This window comes from Pomacea canaliculata, linkage group LG11 (genome assembly GCF_003073045.1).
Source record: "Pomacea canaliculata isolate SZHN2017 linkage group LG11, ASM307304v1, whole genome shotgun sequence".
Taxonomy (NCBI): domain Eukaryota; kingdom Metazoa; phylum Mollusca; class Gastropoda; order Architaenioglossa; family Ampullariidae; genus Pomacea; species Pomacea canaliculata.
In genome coordinates, this window is record NC_037600.1 from 22,908,602 (window position 1) to 22,928,329 (window position 19,728).

Here is a 19,728-nt window from a genome sequence, read left to right on the forward strand (position 1 = left end):
CGGAAAAATCCAATTACATAGATCGTCCTATTTATAGCCTATATGCGGAGATAAATGACAAGCAGCTGGCAGAGACAACCGTCAGTGTTTGTGTTCAGTTTGAATGTTGAGAAGCTGTCACTGTAGCAGTGCATATCCAGCCAATAAGAGAAATGGCAAAGCTGTAATCAGGAAAGATTTCCAGGTGCTACAAATGTGATCGAAAATCTGTTTTGGGATTTTCCCGAAGCCTCAACATTCGACATAAGTGGTGAACCACAAACACACTGAGACACACAGTTAGAGGAGAGGATGGTAGTGGAGTGATGAATGTGTGGTCTTCATATTCACTCTGTAAGTTTCGACGGTAAATAAGCGATTTTATGAATCCAATCACAATTATGTTATAATGTTTGGCGACCTGTTTCGAGAACAACATTTCACAAAGATTTGTGGGAAAAGTTATCTTGCATTCATCTTTAAGCAAACATTAGAACAAAAATCCTCTTACTAGTCTTGTAAAACAGACACACCAATCTATTAGTAGTAACAACACGGTATAAACCTACAAAACACAGAACACATAAAATCTAGCAGCAATGACAGAAGCAGGATAAAACCTACGGAACATATTTTTCCATAATTAAACAGACTTCTATTAAAAAAAAAAGTCAGCTGATACCTCTAGAAATTAAAGTCTTCTTATCGACTGTTCCACATACACACTGAGAACCACAGACACAGTCCATCCCGAGAGGCCTCAGCCCCTGTTATGACCAACTACAGAGACCTCCAGCAAGCCTACAACAGGACATGTATCCTGTACGATCGAGTGGTCACACTCTTTAGAACTTCTTGAACATCTCTCCCCGTTGATAAATAATATTTCCTATAATAGTACACATTCCTCCTTATTTATTTGCTGCAAATAAGATGCACTGACGATTTGATATCAAAAATATAAAAGTTTTGCTTTGGGAAAATCCGATAATGTAGACGACTATGATTCCGCCATCTTGCCATCTTCTTCATGATCAGATTAACAGAGGTGACAGATACTGTCAGTGTTATGTAAAGATACACGGTTTGACCACCCAGTCTATTTGATGACAGGTGACTGTGTATTACTTGATGTTGTTAAATGATTAATTCATTTGAGAACATCGATGATATCACAACAGACACAAGAGCCGGAAAAGAAGTGTCTGAAGTATATTAATTGGTAAGCAATGAGCAGTGGCAGTGATGATTATTGATGAGAAATAATAAGTAAACAAAATTGGTCATGAATGTTGACTATCGGAAAGTAAACACAATATGTGCGCACAAATCTCTCAGTGTTATATAGAATCAAATAACACACACAGAGGCACATAGATGTACAGGTCCCACCCTTCACACACACACACGGATCTTTCAGTTTGTAGTAGTGATTGAAGCACAAGTCGTTTTCCTAAGATCTTGCGATGACTCATTTGCATTTTACGTTGGAAATATTAAGCTTACTAAAAATATTTATTTTGTTTTTATTGCTGTGTGGAAATATACCTTATCATTAGTTGAAAGATTACTCTTGTTTACATGTAAACCATGGAGATATCGGTTTAACACATCTCTAAACAAAAAGACTTAGGTCTGTTGTTATTAGAGGACTGCAATATCATACAATATCATTATTTTTTTTACCTTGTGATATGTAGACGTGTACATCTTGTCGTTATGATATGGCAGTAGACTATCAGCTGTCCAGTCAATTATCTATTTACTTGGTAATGTCCGATATTGTGCACCGTGTGTATGCTGCACATTCATGATTCATTCAATTACTTCATAAAGGATGATTTTACTTGAAAGCTTAGTATCCGATACAAAGTCAATCATGTTAGTAATAATACAGCTATTATCACTTTTATCATCATCAACACAGTATTACATTTAGCTACGTGACATATTTTCAGACGTGGTACTTACAGTGTAGACAATCATGCACAATAAATATCTCACTACACCTAGTGTCGCCTATGTTTGCTATCCTAGCTGTCTACCATCAAGCACAGAGCGGACTGACAGTCTATGTCCTGTCCTGACAAAGACCGCAGACGACAGTCGCTGCCTCTGATAGACTTGGTCCTGCTGAGGGGAGACCACTGTCAGCCATGTCTGGTCATCCACTGTCTGCTCCACAACAGGTGAGACAAGGTGTCGTCAGCCCAGGACTTTGTCTTAGGTGAGGGGTGAGAGGGCAGAGGTCACAGAGGTCATCACTATTTTAAATCAATTTTAGCAGCAGACCATTAGAAGAAGTGATGTCGGAAATGTTGACTTTGATGTTGTATTTAGTCATCGATAATTTTAACACAATGTTCAGCTTTGTTCACACAGTAGCACTGATCAAGTGTAGAATCTCATCTGGTCTCAATGTCCACTTGCTCTTTATAGCGGGGATCGAATCTCTGAGCACAGATTAGAGTGACTCAAGTCCCCTCTACCCACACGGAACATTGTGGGTGATGGGACAATTGTTCTACACCAAGCTAGTAACTAAAGCTATCTCACGGTAAGGCAGCCAGCCCTATAAACAGATGCCACATGCACACAGTTGTAGACAGTGCATCGACTGCCATGGATGTGTACACAACTAGTACAAGGGATGTAAGCACCGTAGGCAAGTGGGATGGTCTGCAGCAGAGTTATCATTTCAATGTCACCAGAGCAGAGCATGGACAGAAGACTACAGTCCGTAGACCATCTTTAGTTTATGAAGAAGCACACACTGAAACCCGCATTCTTGTCTGAAATTTCGGGCTAGCGATCAGCACGGTGCACGGAGAATCCAGGTGGATGAAAAACTGAATTGCGGATGAAGTCATGCTTCAGTGAAGCAAAACACTGTACAATCTTGGTAGTCGCGAGAAGATTTTAGTAGAAGGAAGGGATTATCTTTCTTATTTCCAAGAGACAGTACATTGAACCGAAACGTAGCAGACAAGGAAGTCGACTAGAGCTCTTACAATAGCCAGCCAACCAGCCAACCAGCCAGCCAGCGCCATTAACTCTTGTGCTTCGACGTGTGTTGCCGACTGCGTGGAGCAAAATGCCATCTCGATGGCTGTCAAAATAAAACCTCATTACTTTACATAAAGTCGACTCAAACAGGATAAAAAGAACGAATAAACAAACCTACCCATCATCAAGTCGGGATGTTCGCGCTGTTTTATCTTTAACGGTGTTTAACAGTTTTAAGGGAGACACTTATGAAGATAGTAGCTCTAAGTTAACACCCCGCCATCAACAAGCTAAGGTAAACAATCATTGTAAGCATCTGTTTTTCTAGTTATTGTTGGATTGTTAGTGTATGAGGCATAATTTTATATTAGGAATACTGTCACTACACATTGGATGCATTCTGCATTTTGTCACTTGGTTTAGTCACTCCTTGTGAATTGTTTGTGTGTGAGAGAGTGAAAGAGAGGTTGAAGGGGTAGGTGTGTGCTGGATCAAATTAAACGAAGAATTTAACCTTTAACATCTTCAGTAAAAAGCCGAAGAGCAAATGGCTTACCAAAGAAAGCATTACGAATAGCAAGTCGTGCGGTTCATCTTCGAGCTCGCTTATGTGAATGAATGAAGGCCGCTGTACTGACTTTGTCCTTCTGAAGTTTGCGACCGATCTGACAACGACAAAGGGTCCTTTCTGGTTGTTAGACTTGTCAGCTGCATTTGATACTGAAGATTATTATATATTTCTACACAGACTTTAACACTCTTTTAGTATTCCTGTTGCTTTGTCCTACTTCTGATCTTATCTCATGGACCGAACCCAGACTGTGTGTGAATGGAATATACTACATGCCTTTGTCTTGAGATATGGTGTCCAGCAATGGTCAGTTGTAGTTTAATACTTTTGCGCTTTTATAATAATGATTTATACACAGGAGTAATCTCAACCCAAGCCGAGGACTTCTGGCTCCAGTGGTTGAGGCCGCGTTCCTGATTCGACTCACGCGCCTACTTCCTGCCTCCTGTCTACTTCAACCGCGTGCCGATGTCTAGACAGTCGGTTGCTGGTCAGGATGTTCTGGTCCTTCAGTCAGCACCTGGAAAGGCTGGTCAGTCCAGCCAACCAGCGATGACTCCATCCATTGCTGGACAGAGCTGTCTTCCTAAGCCTCTTGGTGTTCAGGACAGTGACGTCAGAGATGACGCAGCCATGCAGCGGTTACTCTTCTGTCTGCAAAATATGACAGAACAGAAGGGAGAAGTGTTGGTTGGACTAAGTCAGCTTCAATTCGGACAGTACCTGGGTGAACATTGTGATGCTGCTGCTGCTGCTGCACATCTACCCTGTCCCTCCAACCTTCCTCCTGCTCTGCCAAAGAAATGGAAACAAGGAGACTTTGATGTTCTTCTTATTCACCGACGTTACGGTTTTATTATCTGTGAGGTGAAGGCGTTTGGTGACAACATGAAGACACTCAACATGTCACAGCAGGATGTAGATAACAACATTAGACAGAAACTGAGAGACGCCGTGTCACAGCTGGACAAGGCGGAGGCCATGTTGTCTCACCTGGTGTCCGACATCGCTCCCGGTCTGCGCATCACTAAGACCATCGCTTTCCCCAACCTCACGACTCATCAACTTCAACAGGCCATCTCCGGCGACACCCGGCTAACCAGGTTAGTACATTCTGTCCTGTTTAAGTACAGAAACATAAATCTCACCAGTGATAATAATTGCTTTTAAATAACATTTTTTAAATCTGCTTTTTATTGGTGGAAGACTGCTATTTTTTTGAAGATAAAGGTCAATATGTTTTGAGGAAGTCAATCTGGGACAGCTGAACATGTCTAAACTCAAATACCTGTTAAATTAAGAATTTAGGTAAACAATACCTAGCTTTTAAAAAAGTGTTGCATCGGTGTTCTAAACTTGCTCTAAGAATTATTTTATTTTTACATTTACTCCGTCTTTTATTGTGCATGCTTTTGTGTAGGTACTGAGGATAAAATGTCGCAAGAAGTAAATAGGATAAAAAGGAATCCCTTTTATGCTCTAGAAGAAAAAAAATGATCTTCACTCGCTTGTCTGCCTAATCACATCAGGTGAGCGAAACCAACATCACCTTTGTGCTATCCGTTGAGAATCTAGGATTCATTGTCACTACAGACATGACTCTTAATAAACAAGTTACAGCTGCATGCTCTTCTGTCTATTATGGAAGATATGTTACAGCTGTCTGCTAGTCTGCCAATTATGATAGACAAACTACTGCTCTCACTCTATTATGATAGACAAATTACAGCTTTCTGTCATTCTGTCTATTATGACAGTTGCAGCTGTCTGTCATTCTGTCTATTATGATAGACAAGCTACTGTTTTCACTCTATTATAATAGACAAGTTACAGCTTTCTGTCATTCTGTCTATTATGATAATTACAGCTGTCTGTCAGTCTGTTTATTATGATAGACAAGCTACTGTTTTCACTTTATTATAATAGACAAGTTACAGCTTTCTGTCATTCTGTCTATTATATAGTTACAGCTGTCTCTCTGTTATTATGATAGAAAGATACAGCTGTCTGTCAGTCTGTCTATTATGATAGACAAGCTACTGTTTTCACTATTATAATAGACAAGTTATAACTGTCTGTCAGTCTGTCTATTATGATAGACAAGTTACATCTATCCCTCAGTCCATCTTATGTCGCCCGTGTATCGTTCTTGTTCTTAATCGCTACGACCATGCTTCCTACAAGTGTGAGTTTGCACGATACAAATCTTGTGTTTATTATTGGTACTAATATTCGATCGTTTGTGGACAATTAAACTGAAAAAAAGAAAATTTTAGTAAAATAATTGATAATTAGGGTTGTTGAGTAACGATCGAGTAACTCTATGGATGTGCACGAAAAATTTGTTTTCAGAATAACTATTTTATATTTTTCTAAAGTACGGTACCATATTATTTTTAATATGATAACATGTTTACAGGGCCTGCAAAGAGGCAGTTTTAGTTGTTATGTTTACACTTGAATAAAATGCGCTCAAATGTCCGTCTACTACGTGAGTGTCATCGTCTGTGACAGCCATGTAATTTACATTTCTTTCTATTTTTCTTTTCCATGAGAGCCTCAATTTCCATGACATGTGCTGATAAGGGCTAACAGTCGGCATTCGATTTTTGGCATAATTTAAACGATTTTTTTTTAAAATTCTAAAACTGTGTTGTGTACCGCTTTTACAAATTGTAAAAATTGAGTGAACTAATTAAATTTATGGCTTCGAAGTCTTTAAAAAAGGGTTGTACAACTAACATGGGCTCACAGTCATAGATCATTGGTTTAAAATGTACATCCTTCTTGAGATGTCCATTATTGTTTCCTGACTTGACATGATCCCATCTATTGTAACATTTAGGTGTATACTTATATAATGAAGTCATTGCAGGTAGAAAACTATTATCTTTCAAAAACTATCATGTTACTAGGAGTCCTATTAAAAACTGTGTGAAATGTTATGATAAGATCTTCCATTACTCTGCAGTACATCTGAAAAAAAATCTTTGTCTTGGATTCCTTTACACTTCACACTATTGGTTCTGTTACAGGACCTTGTGATGTCTGGGAACATCAGTACCCGCGACATCACTAGTCTGTCGTTCTGTGATTCATTGTCTGACCCCAAGACACCTGTGTGACGTCAGTAGTCACGTGCTTGAGGGAACTCAGACACTGGTGGCAGCGACGTGTGACTTGGGCTGGGACATACAGTCACATGACACCTGGGTGTACAAGATACTGGTAGCTAGCGTGAGTAACAGAATGTAGGTATATGAATAATACTAGGATGTATTGTGGGGGCCTGGGGCCTGAAACAGTCAACAACACCTTCAATGTCTACAAGAGTCTGTACTTGAACTAATAGTGAAGTAAAAAGGTTATGTTTTATATTGCATCGATTGTAAATTCTCTTGTAAAATAACGTTGTATCTTAGCAAGATGACAGTTGGACTTGACAGGTACAAGTTCTGTTGCGATGTTTGTTTCGGTGATCTGATCCAGATTTTTTAGTCCTGTAAAACAGCTACAAAGATAAATCCACAATCTCTTTAGCCTCAACTGAAGGAAACAGTTTATTTGTCTGTCTTATAATTCAGTAAAACCTTAAGATTGGAAACAGTACCCGAGGTCTTGTGTTGTATAGGCTGCACAAGATCTCCGCTACTTAATTAAGCAGAATTAAATGGCTTTTAATGTTTGTAAATGCAATCAAAATAATATTTCAATCAATTTTATCAGAGTACATTTGTTATTTACCTTCTAGTAACCCTGACAGTGCAAGCTATTTGCATGTATTTTATATTATAAAAAAAAAAAAATGTGCGAAGTTTCATCCTATGTTGTTGTACTTTTTGCTTTAGTGATTAAGTATTCAAATGTCAACAGTTCTTACTGTCCTTGTAAAAAGCTGTATATCGTTCATCTTAGTTTGGGTTAAAGAAACGACAGAAAGCTTTATTTCCATTTTTTAAAATAGCAACGACGAACGTTTCATAGGAAAACAATAAAAAGTAAGGTGGAAGGGAACAGTAATTTAACAATACATTCTAAAGCTTACTACATAATCTATAGGTGCACACAAAGATTTATTTAAATGTTAACGTTTTTAAAACGAATCTTAATTTTGTTTCTTATTGATTTGAACAGGTTCTGCGGTCCGGCGACAACAGTGAGTGTGCCATGCACATGTCCTCCACGTGTGAGTGTCAAGACCCTGGGTCAGGCCGTGTGGTGGACAGGAGAGTGCATATACAGTGCTGTAATCACACTCCTTCCCGGAAGCAAGTTCAACCTGCTCACACACGGCGGCCTCCCACACTCTTTGTCACCGGACCGCCCGGTACAGGTTAAAACTGTGATGCTGCTTCGCTGATGGCCATACAGTGGCTGCGTTTTGTGGTCACCACGTCTACGTTGTCAGTACCTGGAGGGGAGTCGTGCAGCTGCAGCATGTTGTATCACCTGTTGCGCAGACAGTAAACACACTACAGTCAGCAGGTGTGTCCCGTCAGCCTCACCTCCTGCTGTATCATCTTATTGCGATAAAGAGTGGAGAAGGCCGTCAAGGAACTTGTCACAGGCGGCGAGAGGAGGGTCGTTTGTACGTCATCGCCTGATGAAGTAGGGAGTTATGGGTCAGTTGTACAGCGTGTGATGTGATGATAGAAACACCTGGTAAATGTTGTTCGCATTTATTTAGATTCAACACTATTTGGTGCTCAACAGGTAATTCTGTATTTCCTCAACAAATGTGTTACACTTAATGGAGGGTGCTATGTTGTCAAAATGACATTTGTCTTTTGAAGTTAATCAGCTGTTACACAGATTTCTCTGTTGCAAATCACTTGTCATTAATGTCTCATCACTTATTTTATAAGTTTCATCGTACACAGCATACACAAACAAAATCAAACATTAAAGACAGTACACCAGTGAACGCTCGTAGCTACGTTTTAATTACAGCTACAGATCAGCAACTTTCAGAACTTTGTGTGACAAGCTGCTGACAGAAGTTCTTCACCTCCATCTGTGGGCGGCAAGTTGTTTCAATAAATACGCACCCACGGCTGGCAAGTGGAATATTTAACCAGACCCCTCCGCTCTCACCGGCCGTTTCAGGGAAATCGAGCAGGACTGGAGAATCACTAGACACTGTGATGTACACCCGTACAGTGAGCGAGGTGTGTCCGACCACACAGACGGCCCGCCAGTCAGACGACTGTATCATCGAGGTCAGGGTCATTCAGGTCGCTGGCCAGGTGACTGTGTGACGTGCGGTCGTGAGGTGGCCAGCTTCCTACACAGTCTCCGTGTTGGTGTTACGGGTAGGTGTGTGTATTGTGTAGCGTAACGTTGTTTACACCTGAATATTTGTGTGTGTGTGTGTGTGTGATAAATAACAAACGGGTGAGAAACAGTCTAGTAAGAGATTTTGTTAGTGACGTGAGTCTGTTAGTTTACGTCACCACGTCACGATGCTATTGTTTATATCCATGTTGACAGAGAGCAGCACAACATCTACAACATTGACCTCCACCAGCGGCGGCACAACACCACCCTGTGTACAGTGGAGAGACGTGCTGGTGTTGGACTGGTATGACGGTAGTGATCAGTTGGGTGTCGTCACAGGACTGCGAGAAGCGGGTATCCCAGTGCAGGTGATGAAGGATGAGGACATCGAGGACGTGGCCACGGCCCGCAGTGACGTAGTGTGGGTGGCGGGTGGACGTCGTGTTCGTGGTCTGGAGAGAAAAGTCGTCGTCTGTCTCAAAGACCCTGATTATCAGTCAATTAAATCTGACTTGGTACGACCGTACACCCGTAGCTCTTTCCGACTTGACCTTATGTCCCGCTGTACGTCACAACTTGTGATTGTCTCCCCTGATAGCAAGGCGCTTGCAGGTGACTGACACTGACATTATTTTGTCACCTGCTGTATTCACGTGTCTGTATGTCTGACATCATCAATTGTCTTCAGTCTTTTTCCTCTTCTACACTCAGTCTATCACTACGTCATCAACTCTTGATGCCATACACATGACGTCATTTTTTCTGACAACACGAGGTCCGTGTCTCTGTTTATACAACAACTAGTGTCAACATTAATATCATACGGTATGCACACTGGATCTTTTTTACACAACAACAGTGTAAAATTTAAAATTCATCACAATGATACTCATAAATAAATTATTTAGAGTATATTCACATTAAGTGTGTCTGTTTGCAGATGTACGTGTTTGTGAGTGGGTGTGTGTGACTGTGCCATCACATACGTGGGTCAGTCTACACGTGTGATATGTGTGTGAATGTGTCAGTCTACAGATGTGATATCCGTGTCAATGTGTCTATGAGAGGTTAAAAAAGTTAGTAATTAAACTTTTATTTCATGAGAACCTTTTTAAAGAATCTTGATTGCCAAATCAACAGTAGGATTTTCTATAAAAGGTATTGTCTTTGTTTATAGAAAGTGCCTATTGGTCTGTAGACAATTTTATCATATAAAAACATCGTCAGAACAGATTCTGTTGTTTAAAAATAATAATGGTGAGAATTTTTAAAGCGTAATATCTCCGCCAAAGGAAACTCAGTGCCGTGAACAAGATCCCACAACAGTAACAAAGATGTAGAGCAAGGTCACAAAGTAGTAACAAAGATGTAGAACATAATAATAACAAAGATGTAGAACATCACACAATAATAACAAAGATGTTGAAGGAAGAACAGCGCGAGGACGCGCTGCGTACTGCCCGTAAAGGGAGATAACTGTAGATGTAACGGTAACGACTCCAGAGAATAAGGTCAGTGACATCAGAAGAATACTGGGAATACGTTGAGAAATCTTGAGAATATGAAGAAATATTATCTTATTAAAATGGAAAAAAGTGATCGTCACTTCAGTTTACTCACTGCATGTCCAGGTCGCCGCTGAAGCGAGTGAAGCAGGCGGAGTGGAATCTCTCCAATAGATCCAAACAGTTCGCACTTCAAATAACATCATCTGCAGTCCAGCCGCACAGCAGTAAGGGGAGAAAACACAGCAGAAACACATGTAAACATGAAGGCAGAACAATTTTATCCAAATAGAAGCACGACCACAACAATAAAACACAATCAAGGAGAGCCGATACTCTCAGCCTGTGAGGCAAAGGGACATAACACGTGATATGCATGCCAAGTCTCGTCGTCTCGCTTTCTTGGTTTGACAATCAACAATGTGACAGTTTGCACATTTTTTTATTTGAATCCAGGTACGTGTGCAAAGAGATCGTGTGTGTGTGTGTCTTTTACCAACTAACAGACCGGAAAACACGAGTCTCTCTGAGACCGCCCTTGACCCCGAGTCACTGATCAGCAATGAAGGTCCGTGGTCTCAGGGTTACTTCCCTTTGATGCTCAGTCTTCGTGATTCACATCGGTTACTGCGGCCATCAGACCTGACTTTTGTAAGTCACAGGCTCACAGAGCTAAAGGGACCACAGGCATGGAGAGTGATTTCAGGTACGTGTGCGTACATCATGTGTTAGTGCACACGTGTGATTGCACATCTGTGTCAGGGTGAGTTTGTGTACAGTATTGTATAGTTTGTAGATATTATTGTATAGTTTGTATATAGCATTGCATAGGTTGTGTACAATATTGTATAGTTTGTATATAGGGTTTTTTGAGTGAATATATTACTGTGGGCTCTCTGTCTAAAACTCTATGCCCACCTAGTTATTACATGGAAATACGGGAAAAAAACTGTGAAAATTATGTAATAATGTGGAAATGGAATTTGTTTCTATTTGTATACAGAGGAAGACAACTCAGTAAGGAGAAGCTAGGTGTGCTAGAAACCAATTCATCGAATAAAATTTCTGGAAAAAACGCTTTCATGCTTTGAAACTTTTATTTTTTCATTTAATTATTTCCATATGGTCTTCATCATCGACTCATAGAACAGAATCAAACCTTTTGATTCTTTGAAATTTGTTAATGTCTGTGACATTGTTTTTCACACCTCTGTGATTTACTGGGCTTAATGTCTTGGTCTCCGTCGTTAAGGTCGGTTAGTCACTAATACACTTTATTCAGATCTCGACTCAGCCATGTTGTTCATTTTGTTTCCTTGGAAGCCTTGCGCTTGACACCATGCCTTGCTTCTCATGAGTAGGAGAAATAAAAGAAACAATAGAAAAAAAAACTCCACAAGCAGAAAACAGTTCATTACCGAAGTAAATAGTCTCCCTTAGTCAAAGTGAAGATTACCAAATAAATATTGATATCGAGCAATATCTACAAAATCTATCGCTGGTTTTGCTTTGCTTTTTTTTTTCTTTGATTTTTTTTTTTTTTGGGGGGGGGGTTGTTTTGGAGAAAGTGTGATTAGTAACGTTAATTTTGATTTTTCTGTTTGCCTATGATGATTTTGTTTTAATAAATACAAGCTTATTTTAGTTCTAGTCATGGAGAAACAGCAGTGTTATTGAACTTAAAGTTTTAAACTAGACACAAGAACAGAATGGTTAGTATAACACATGAATTAAGGTTGTTGAAAAAGGACTAATGCGGGCTATCACAATCACAATACGGTGGACAACAGCCTAAGATGGTAACAAATGGCCAGGTAGGGCTACCCCAGCAGAAGCAGAATCTCAGGTCATTCAACTCCACGTGCTTCATGGTCTGACTCCAGTCTGACTGACAGTCACGTGTACTGGGAGGGGGAGGGGTGGGGAGAATGGGTGATTTGTCTCCTGTAGTAAATGACATGGACAGGTAATGACAGGTGAGCGTGTAGTCTTGATGTTACAAACTGTACCTAGACACACAACAACCTCACATTTGTACTACTGTGACATCACCGCAGATACAGCAGACTTGTAGTATATACATCCTCAAATTTGTTTGTGTCTATGCGTTGTTTCTAACAAACTTCAAATTCAAGAATGCTCATTATATCTTTTATTTTGTTTTATCTAAATAGCATTGGTTCAATCTTAATGCCAACATTCTAGAGGCTTCGAAATATTTTTTTTCAGTTCAACCCCTTTCTAGATGAACACATTTTTTAAAAAATATTAGAAATACTTTAAAGACTTTTTGTATTTACAAGGGTATTGACAAATGCTTCTCAACTGAGCATGTCAAGTATATACAAAGTGGTGCACTATATACAGTAGTATCTACAGCTATATTGTTGTAAAAGTACAGCAACACATGTCAAAGTGCATCTTGAATGGGCATAGTTTTGAAAATAAAAGCACAATATATTATAGATATGATGATATTATGGAGATCAGCTGAGAAAAGAAGACAAGAAGTAGGGAAGGCAGCCTTGATGTGGGAGAGGTAGAGACACACAAAACTACATCACGTGACAGAGGTACGACTGTGGCTCGTGTTCACGTGGCTAATCGTCAGGAGAGACAATCACCAGTTGTGACGTACACCGGGACATCCAATGAAGTGGGACAAAGATTGTATGATGCTCCAGACACACCACGACTTTCCTCTCCAGACCACGAACACGATCTCCGCTGGCCACCCACACTACGTCACTACGGGCCGTGGCCACATCCTCGATGTCATCATCCTTCATCACCTTCACTGGGATATCCGCTTCTTGCAGTCCTGTCACCATACCCGAGATGTCGGTCACGTCACCCCAGTACAGCATTAACATGTCTCGCCACTGCAGACGAAGTGTTGTACTGTCACTTCTGGAAGTTTCTGAAGATGCCTGGCCATTCTCTGTTAATATTTAAAGTGTGCATAAACAAAACGCATTCATATATATAGGAGGGTTCCATAAAAATGGAAACAAACCTGAAATAAAATCCTCATACGCATTATAACGTTTATTCCTTGTTCACCTACTTCACTAGTCATGACGCTATTGACAGGCCAGGAACTAGACATATTTCAGATTTTAAACACTTTTCGGCCTTAAATATATTTAGATAATAATTTACACTATGACACAATGCACAAAAGAAATTAAAATATTTATTTAACTAAAACTGTTTTTAGTAATTTAAACTAAGTCAGGCTTTAATTTCTTACATCACAAATTGTTGTATGCGGTTACGCAAAGCATGGAAAAGTATAGAAGAAATTAGTTCCTGGTATATAAAAACGTTAAACAATATCCACACCTACCTGTAGCATCAACACGGAGACTGTGTAGGAAGCTGGCCACCTCACCACCGCAAGTGACACAGTCTTGCGGCAGATGACTTGTGTGACCCTGACCTCGGTGATACAGTCGTGTGACTGGCGGGCCGTCTGTCTGGTCGGCCACACCTCGCTTACTGTACGGGTGGACATCATGGTACTCAGTGATCTCGCTGTCCTTCTCCACTTCCCTGACGACGGCCGGGGGACAGCGAAGGGGTCTGGTTAGATGTTCCTCTTGCCAGCCACGGGGGGCAGCTCCATGATAATAACTTGCCGCCCAAAGATGAAGCTGAGGAATTTGTGTCAGCAGCTTGCCAAGGAAGGTCTGGACATCATGCCTGTTACCAACATGAGTGTTACAGAGGATGAAGAAAAGTTACCAAGTGTATGGTGCTTATTTCCTTTTGCTTTCAATGTTCTTTGTGAGGATATGATAAAAGCTACATAAGCGAAGTTTGGTGCTAAAATATTTTTCTACATCTGAGTTATTTATGACTGTCTCACAATGTGTAGGTAACATCTATCAGAATCAACAGTAGTAATCGTTTAACGACACATAAGATAAAGCAACACATGTATCCACCAATGTTTCATTTCCTCACATTCTGTGCAACTTACTTTGGTCCTGCTTCATCCGCGATGACATATAATTCCCCTTCTGTCGCTGCCTGTGATAAGTGTTTCGCTGCCTTGTCCGCATCTTTCTTATCGTTAAAGAAATCATACTCCAGAAGATGGAGATGTTCAGATGATGCCGCTGTTGTCGGATCCTCCTTTATCGTCTGCAGCAGCAGGTGATGCAGCACTCTACACGCCAAGCGACTACCTTTCCATGTAGACACAACGTAGACGTGGTGACCACACCGCAGCCACTGTATGGCCATCAGCAGCAGCACCACAGTTTTACCTGTACCGGGCGGTCCGGTGACAAAGAGTGTGGGAGGCGCCGTGTGTAGCAGGTGAACTTGCTCCGGGAAGAGTGTGATTACAGCAGTATAGCACTCTCCTGTCCACCACACGGCCTGACCCAGGGTCTTGACACTCACACGTGGAGGAAATATGCATTTTACAGACACTGTAGTCGCTGGTCCACAGAACCTGTCAATATATAAAGAATGTTTTCAGGGAAACATGTTTGCTCAATATCTCTCCTTCTGCTTTCTAACTAGTCATTGTTTTCCTATTGATTATCTTAAGATTTTTTTTATCTTTTTAAACTTTCTATTTAATAAAGTATATTCAAGAAGACCAAAAAAAAAAAATGAATTCGGCTATACCTTACTTTTTGCTGTTTTCTCTGCAATCTTGTAAATTATCTTTTTGATTGTTCTTAGATTGACATGTTCTGGGGCTGCAGTTATCGTGAACAAATTAGCAAACTCTAAATTAGCATCGACCTGGCTAAAAGAGTTTTGTACAGATCAAAGGTCATGTGAGGGTCAGGTCCAGCCACAGCCACACGTCGCTGCCACCAGTGTCCGAGTTCCCTCAGCACGTGACTACTGACGTCACACGGGGTCTTGGGGTCAGACAACTGGTCACAGCACAGACACAGACCAGCGATGTCAGCGGGGTCTGATGTTCCTAGACATCGACACAGGTCCTGTAACACAACCACGTGCTTTGAAGAAGAAGAAAAAATTACTACTATATGGTAGCACTGCTGCTGGAGGAATACACACTATTTAAATAAATGTGAAAATGGAAATGTCATGTAAAGGGTTATGAATATCTAATTGACAGGAGACGAACATATCGAGAATTAACAATTTACTTCAAGGCTGTATATTGATAGTGAGATATGCACATTACAGCTGTATATGGACAGTGAGATACCCACATTACAGCTGTATATGGACAGTGAGAAAGTATAGTGCGTCACACGGGTATCGGGCCGCATACGGATAGTATGCGCTCCTCCGGGTTCGGGGGTAGTTGTTTGCTCCTACTCTAAAAATACCATTTCTTTACCTGACTGAAATGAGGTAAGAGAAATCCACACTATAAGAGAACTTGGTAGAAAAATAGTAGAGAAAAATAGAAAGGACGATGCGTCACAAGAGACCATATTTTTGCAGAGTAAAGGGACCCGCCGAGAAGGTAGAATGCTAACAATTTGGAAGATATTCCCAGCGAGGCCTAGAAGTCAATAGTTATGTAATAAAAGAAAGCCAAAGCTAGTGAGAAAATGACAAGAAAATGAGTACTCGATCTACTTTGTTCTTCTGGGTTTAAAGAATGTTAGTTAACTTTATCCGACACATTTTTCGCTGAACAAATCTTTAAAATACCAATTTGAATCCTTTCTTTTTTGAGACATAATGCTACTACAATCCTTACTTGGCTCAGCTGGGGATCATCAGATATAGCCTGTTGTACCCAGGCAGTTGGGAGATTAGGGACAGCGATGGTCTTAGTGATGCGCAGATCGGGACAGACATCAGACACCAGGTGAGACAACATGGCCTCCGCCTTGTCCAGCTGTGACACAGCCTGTCTCAGTTTCCTTTTAATGTTACTGTTTATATCCTGCTGTGTTAAGTCAAGTTCCCTAACATTTTCACCAAAAGACTTCACCTCACAGACGACAAACCCGTAATGTCGGTGAATAAGAAGCACATCAAAGTCTCCCTTTTTCCAGTTTCTTGGCAGATCAGGAGGAAGGTTGGCGGGTAGGGGGAGCTGGGCAGCCTCGCAGCATAACAAGGTTCACCCAGGTACTGTCCGAACTGAAGCTGACTTATTCCGACCAACACTTCTCGTTCTGGTCAAACAATCTCTGAAGATGGAGGAGTACCCGCTGCATGGCTGCATCATCTCTGGTGTCACTGTCCTGAACGAGAAAAGGCTGAGAAATGGAAACAACTGGTGGAGTTGTCGCTGGCTCCATGGACTGACAAGCTTGTCCGGGTGCATGCTGAAGAACCCAAACATCCTGACCACCAACAGACTGCTGGTCATAGGCACGCGGTTGACGTAGACAGGAGGCAGGAAGTAGGCCTGTGACTCGAGATCAGGGAACGCGGCCTCAACCCACTGGAGCCAGAATGTCTGAGTTTCGGTTGCGATGACTCCCTGTGCATAGCCCATTCTTATAAGAAAATGTTACATCGTAGGTCTTATTTAATTATTTCTATGTCTTAATAAACTGTACATCCTCATTTGCAGAATGCCATCTGCCACGTGACCTATAAACGTTGCAGTCTCTTCCTCTATTTACTTCCTGGAGGAATTAATTACATCTCTTTTATTTTGCATCATGCGATGACAAGTAAATATCATCAGCAATGACAGACAATTGCAAACTTTAAATATGATAGCAGTTATTCTAATTTTGACATTCTTCACTGTCTTACCTGTTGTGAAGTAGACGGAGGATGATCAGAAATCGTCGGTAACAGTCTCCCCTGAGGTTCAAGTGTATCGGGTGCAGCGTCCGTTGCTTGAGTTCCTTCTCCGGGGATGAGGCTGATCTCTGTTCCGCTGCTCATTGTCTGAAAGAAAACCTGAAGCATCAACATCATGTTTATAATTACATGACCTTACCTTCTCTGAATATTCTTTAAAGAATACGTGATGATGATACACGAGGTTTGTGAAACAGCTTTAGTACTGATGTGAGGATAAAGGGTACAGGTCGTCTGTACAGGTCGTCTCATGACCTTTATCATGTCGCTAACGAGCGAGGTGTTATGGCAGCATTTAAATGTATTTAGTGACGCAGGTTCTTTTTTTTTCCTTCAAGGTAGCAGGGTATGAGGGTGAGGGTGGGGTTAACCTACGTCGTCGGTTGTCGTGAACTGTTCCTTTGCTATGTTTTCATCTCGACTGTTTATATCCTCCACTTTTACTTCGTCATCACTGTCACGTGATCGTCAATGAAGGATGTCTGGAAGATGTGAATTTAGCATTTAGCTTAGCATTTATTCTTTCTGGGAAGCGGACTGTAAGGACACGTAAACCTGTTCTGTTGTTTTGTCTTTTTTTTATAATAGGAAACGAAAGCTCCCAGTTGTGAGCATTCATGTGTACACTTTATTTGTGATTACATGTTAAAGGTGAATTAACATATCCTACATACGTCAACATGTCTGATCAAAAGGTTTCTACTGTCAGCTTGACCCAATTACAAGAGAGAGAGGGTTAGAGAGAGACTTCAAACTATCGCATCACTATATATAGTAGGCTCAGGTAGAACATAAGTTTGCACAGCGGCAAATAATTTTTAAAAATGAATTTTGCGAGCTCCTGTGTATGTGTGTTACTGGGCAAATATATAAAGTTTATTGATTATGGTGTGTACACACATGTGTGTGTCTAGTTTATTGATTGCGATGTATGTGTATATGCATATACGTACATAATGTTTACATGTGTATGTGATGAGATTTTGTATTTCTAACTTCTCCGTGTATGCTGTACACAAGATCACATCCCAGTGTATGTTGTGGATATTATCACAGTATTTCGTACTACAATCTTTAGTCATTCATATTCAAGCATTGATCGAGACATACCATTTGATATGAGCCAGATGGTAGGGGCAATAAAATCGAGAGATGGTCTCTCTCTCTCACACACACACACACGCATACATCCATATCATTTTGAATAGTGTTTGTCGCTTCCCAAAGTTAAGTGAAGCGAAACAATGATGGTCATACGGGTACAGTATACCTATGTTGTCAGCAAACACCAAGCTAATCTGTGCCAACCACACCTACAGACACACATCACGGTGGCAGACACGGTACAGCTGACACCAGTAGGTTATTTTTTTTGTGTTGACTTCCTTCGCCATCGCAGTGTGAAGCCAGCGTGTGTGGGTGTGTTTCTGTATGTCACTAGGTAGCACAGTCAGGTACATCCACCCGTAAATCTTCATGCATGATCAGTGAAGAGAAAAGGCAGTTATATCGCCAAGACACTGCTGCACACGTGAAAGTCAGCCAAACATACAAACACGCAAACATTAAATGAACCAATTAAGCGATTTCAATGTCTGGGTTAGTTAGTAAAAAGACTTACCTGTCTTCGCGTCTACACATGGCAGGATTACATGCGACTCTGGAAACACCGTGTTGTATCATGTTCCGCAGTGACCTCAAATGCTGTCACGTGACTTGAGAAACACTCTAAACATTTTCTCTCCTCACCTGTGAGGAGGCAGAAGGGTTCGAAACTGGGTTACACTGGAGTGTCTCTCACACACGCCATGTTCCTTGTGCCTGTGAAAGAGAGAGAGATCGAAGTACGGGTGGGATTCATGTTTATCATTTATGTTTCCATTTGAGCTGTCAGAGAGATACAGGGGGGAGGTGGGTTTTTTCCAGATAAATTCAATGTGCACAAAGGCCATGAAATTTCTAGTTCGTGAGATTTCGTCTCCACTACACCCCTCCCCCACCTCGTGCCGCTTGAGTTGCTTTCAGATTCCATTAGCAAGCAGTGGCAAACCCGCTATGCGTAACTATTTTTGATGATGATGTTTAGTAAACCAAGTGAAAAAAATATTAACATTTTCAGGCAAAGGTGTCATCATCTAGATTATTCGAGTCAATGAATGTTTATCCTCCTGATACTCCTGACTTGTTGTAATGCTATTCAACGAACGCCAAAAGAAGTTTATGTCAGTCTGAGATTTTCTCAAGATACTTTATGAAGGAACAAATCATCCTCACCAGCATCTAATTATCTCTATGGTCCTCAGCACTGGCGTAAACAAGAGAAAGGAAGTATAGGTGTGAGAATCAAGATCCGGGAACACGGTCTCAACACTGGAGGCAAACTGTTTGTGGGCTTGCCCGATTTTCTGTGTATGTTTGTTTTTTCCTAGTTATTCCTCGAGGAGCATAGAGCCGCAACAACACCTCGCCAGCGGACCCAGTATAGGGCAGACCCCTTCAGTTGGGCCCAGGTGGTTCCGATGTTCTTTGCCTCTTTTCCAAGTCTGCTTCGGTCTCCCAACTCTCCTCTTCCCCCGAGGGTTCCAGTCAAGTGTCTGCCTGGCAATGGTGTCAGCT

The 19,728-nt window shown here is 41.1% G+C and overlaps 1 protein-coding gene and 3 long non-coding RNA genes across 4 annotated transcripts; 2 read left to right on the forward strand and 2 right to left on the reverse strand.

Annotated features, from left to right (window-relative positions):
* The first annotated feature begins 7 nt into the window (after positions 1-7).
* Positions 8-7,745, forward strand: LOC112576108. The gene is made up of 3 exons (XR_003101761.1): positions 8-333; positions 2,017-2,168; positions 7,691-7,745. It is a non-coding gene; the product is annotated as an uncharacterized LOC112576108 (long non-coding RNA).
* Positions 7,746-8,073: 328 nt separating this feature from the next.
* LOC112576105 lies at positions 8,074-9,753 on the forward strand. The gene is made up of 3 exons (XR_003101758.1): positions 8,074-8,178; positions 8,507-8,868; positions 9,047-9,753. It is a non-coding gene; the product is annotated as an uncharacterized LOC112576105 (long non-coding RNA).
* Positions 9,754-11,416: 1,663 nt separating this feature from the next.
* On the reverse strand, positions 11,417-14,975 carry LOC112576098. Its single transcript, XM_025258351.1, has 3 exons — positions 14,324-14,975; positions 13,688-14,043; positions 11,417-13,279 (listed from the first exon to the last, which is right to left on the reverse strand). The coding sequence occupies exons 1-3, from the start codon at positions 14,587-14,589 to the stop codon at positions 12,939-12,941; spliced, it is 963 nt and encodes a 320-aa protein (XP_025114136.1). The 5' UTR covers positions 14,590-14,975; the 3' UTR covers positions 11,417-12,938.
* A 1,499-nt stretch (positions 14,976-16,474) lies between these two features.
* On the reverse strand, positions 16,475-18,835 carry LOC112576103. The gene is made up of 3 exons (XR_003101757.1): positions 18,734-18,835; positions 17,062-17,199; positions 16,475-16,780 (listed from the first exon to the last, which is right to left on the reverse strand). It is a non-coding gene; the product is annotated as an uncharacterized LOC112576103 (long non-coding RNA).
* Between the last annotated feature and the right edge of the window lie 893 nt (positions 18,836-19,728).

Bases quoted from the DNA above. Each gene is read 5' to 3' on its own strand.
- LOC112576098 (XM_025258351.1), bottom strand. From the start codon at position 14,589: ATGGCCATACAGTGGCTGCGGTGTGGTCACCACGTCTACGTTGTGTCT. The intron at 14,044-14,323 runs GTAAGTTGCACA...TGTTGGTAACAG, and splicing joins GCGGATGAAGCAGGACCAAA to GCATGATGTCCAGACCTTCC. The intron at 13,280-13,687 runs GTAGGTGTGGAT...AAATATTAACAG, and splicing joins TCTCCGTGTTGATGCTACAG to AGAATGGCCAGGCATCTTCA.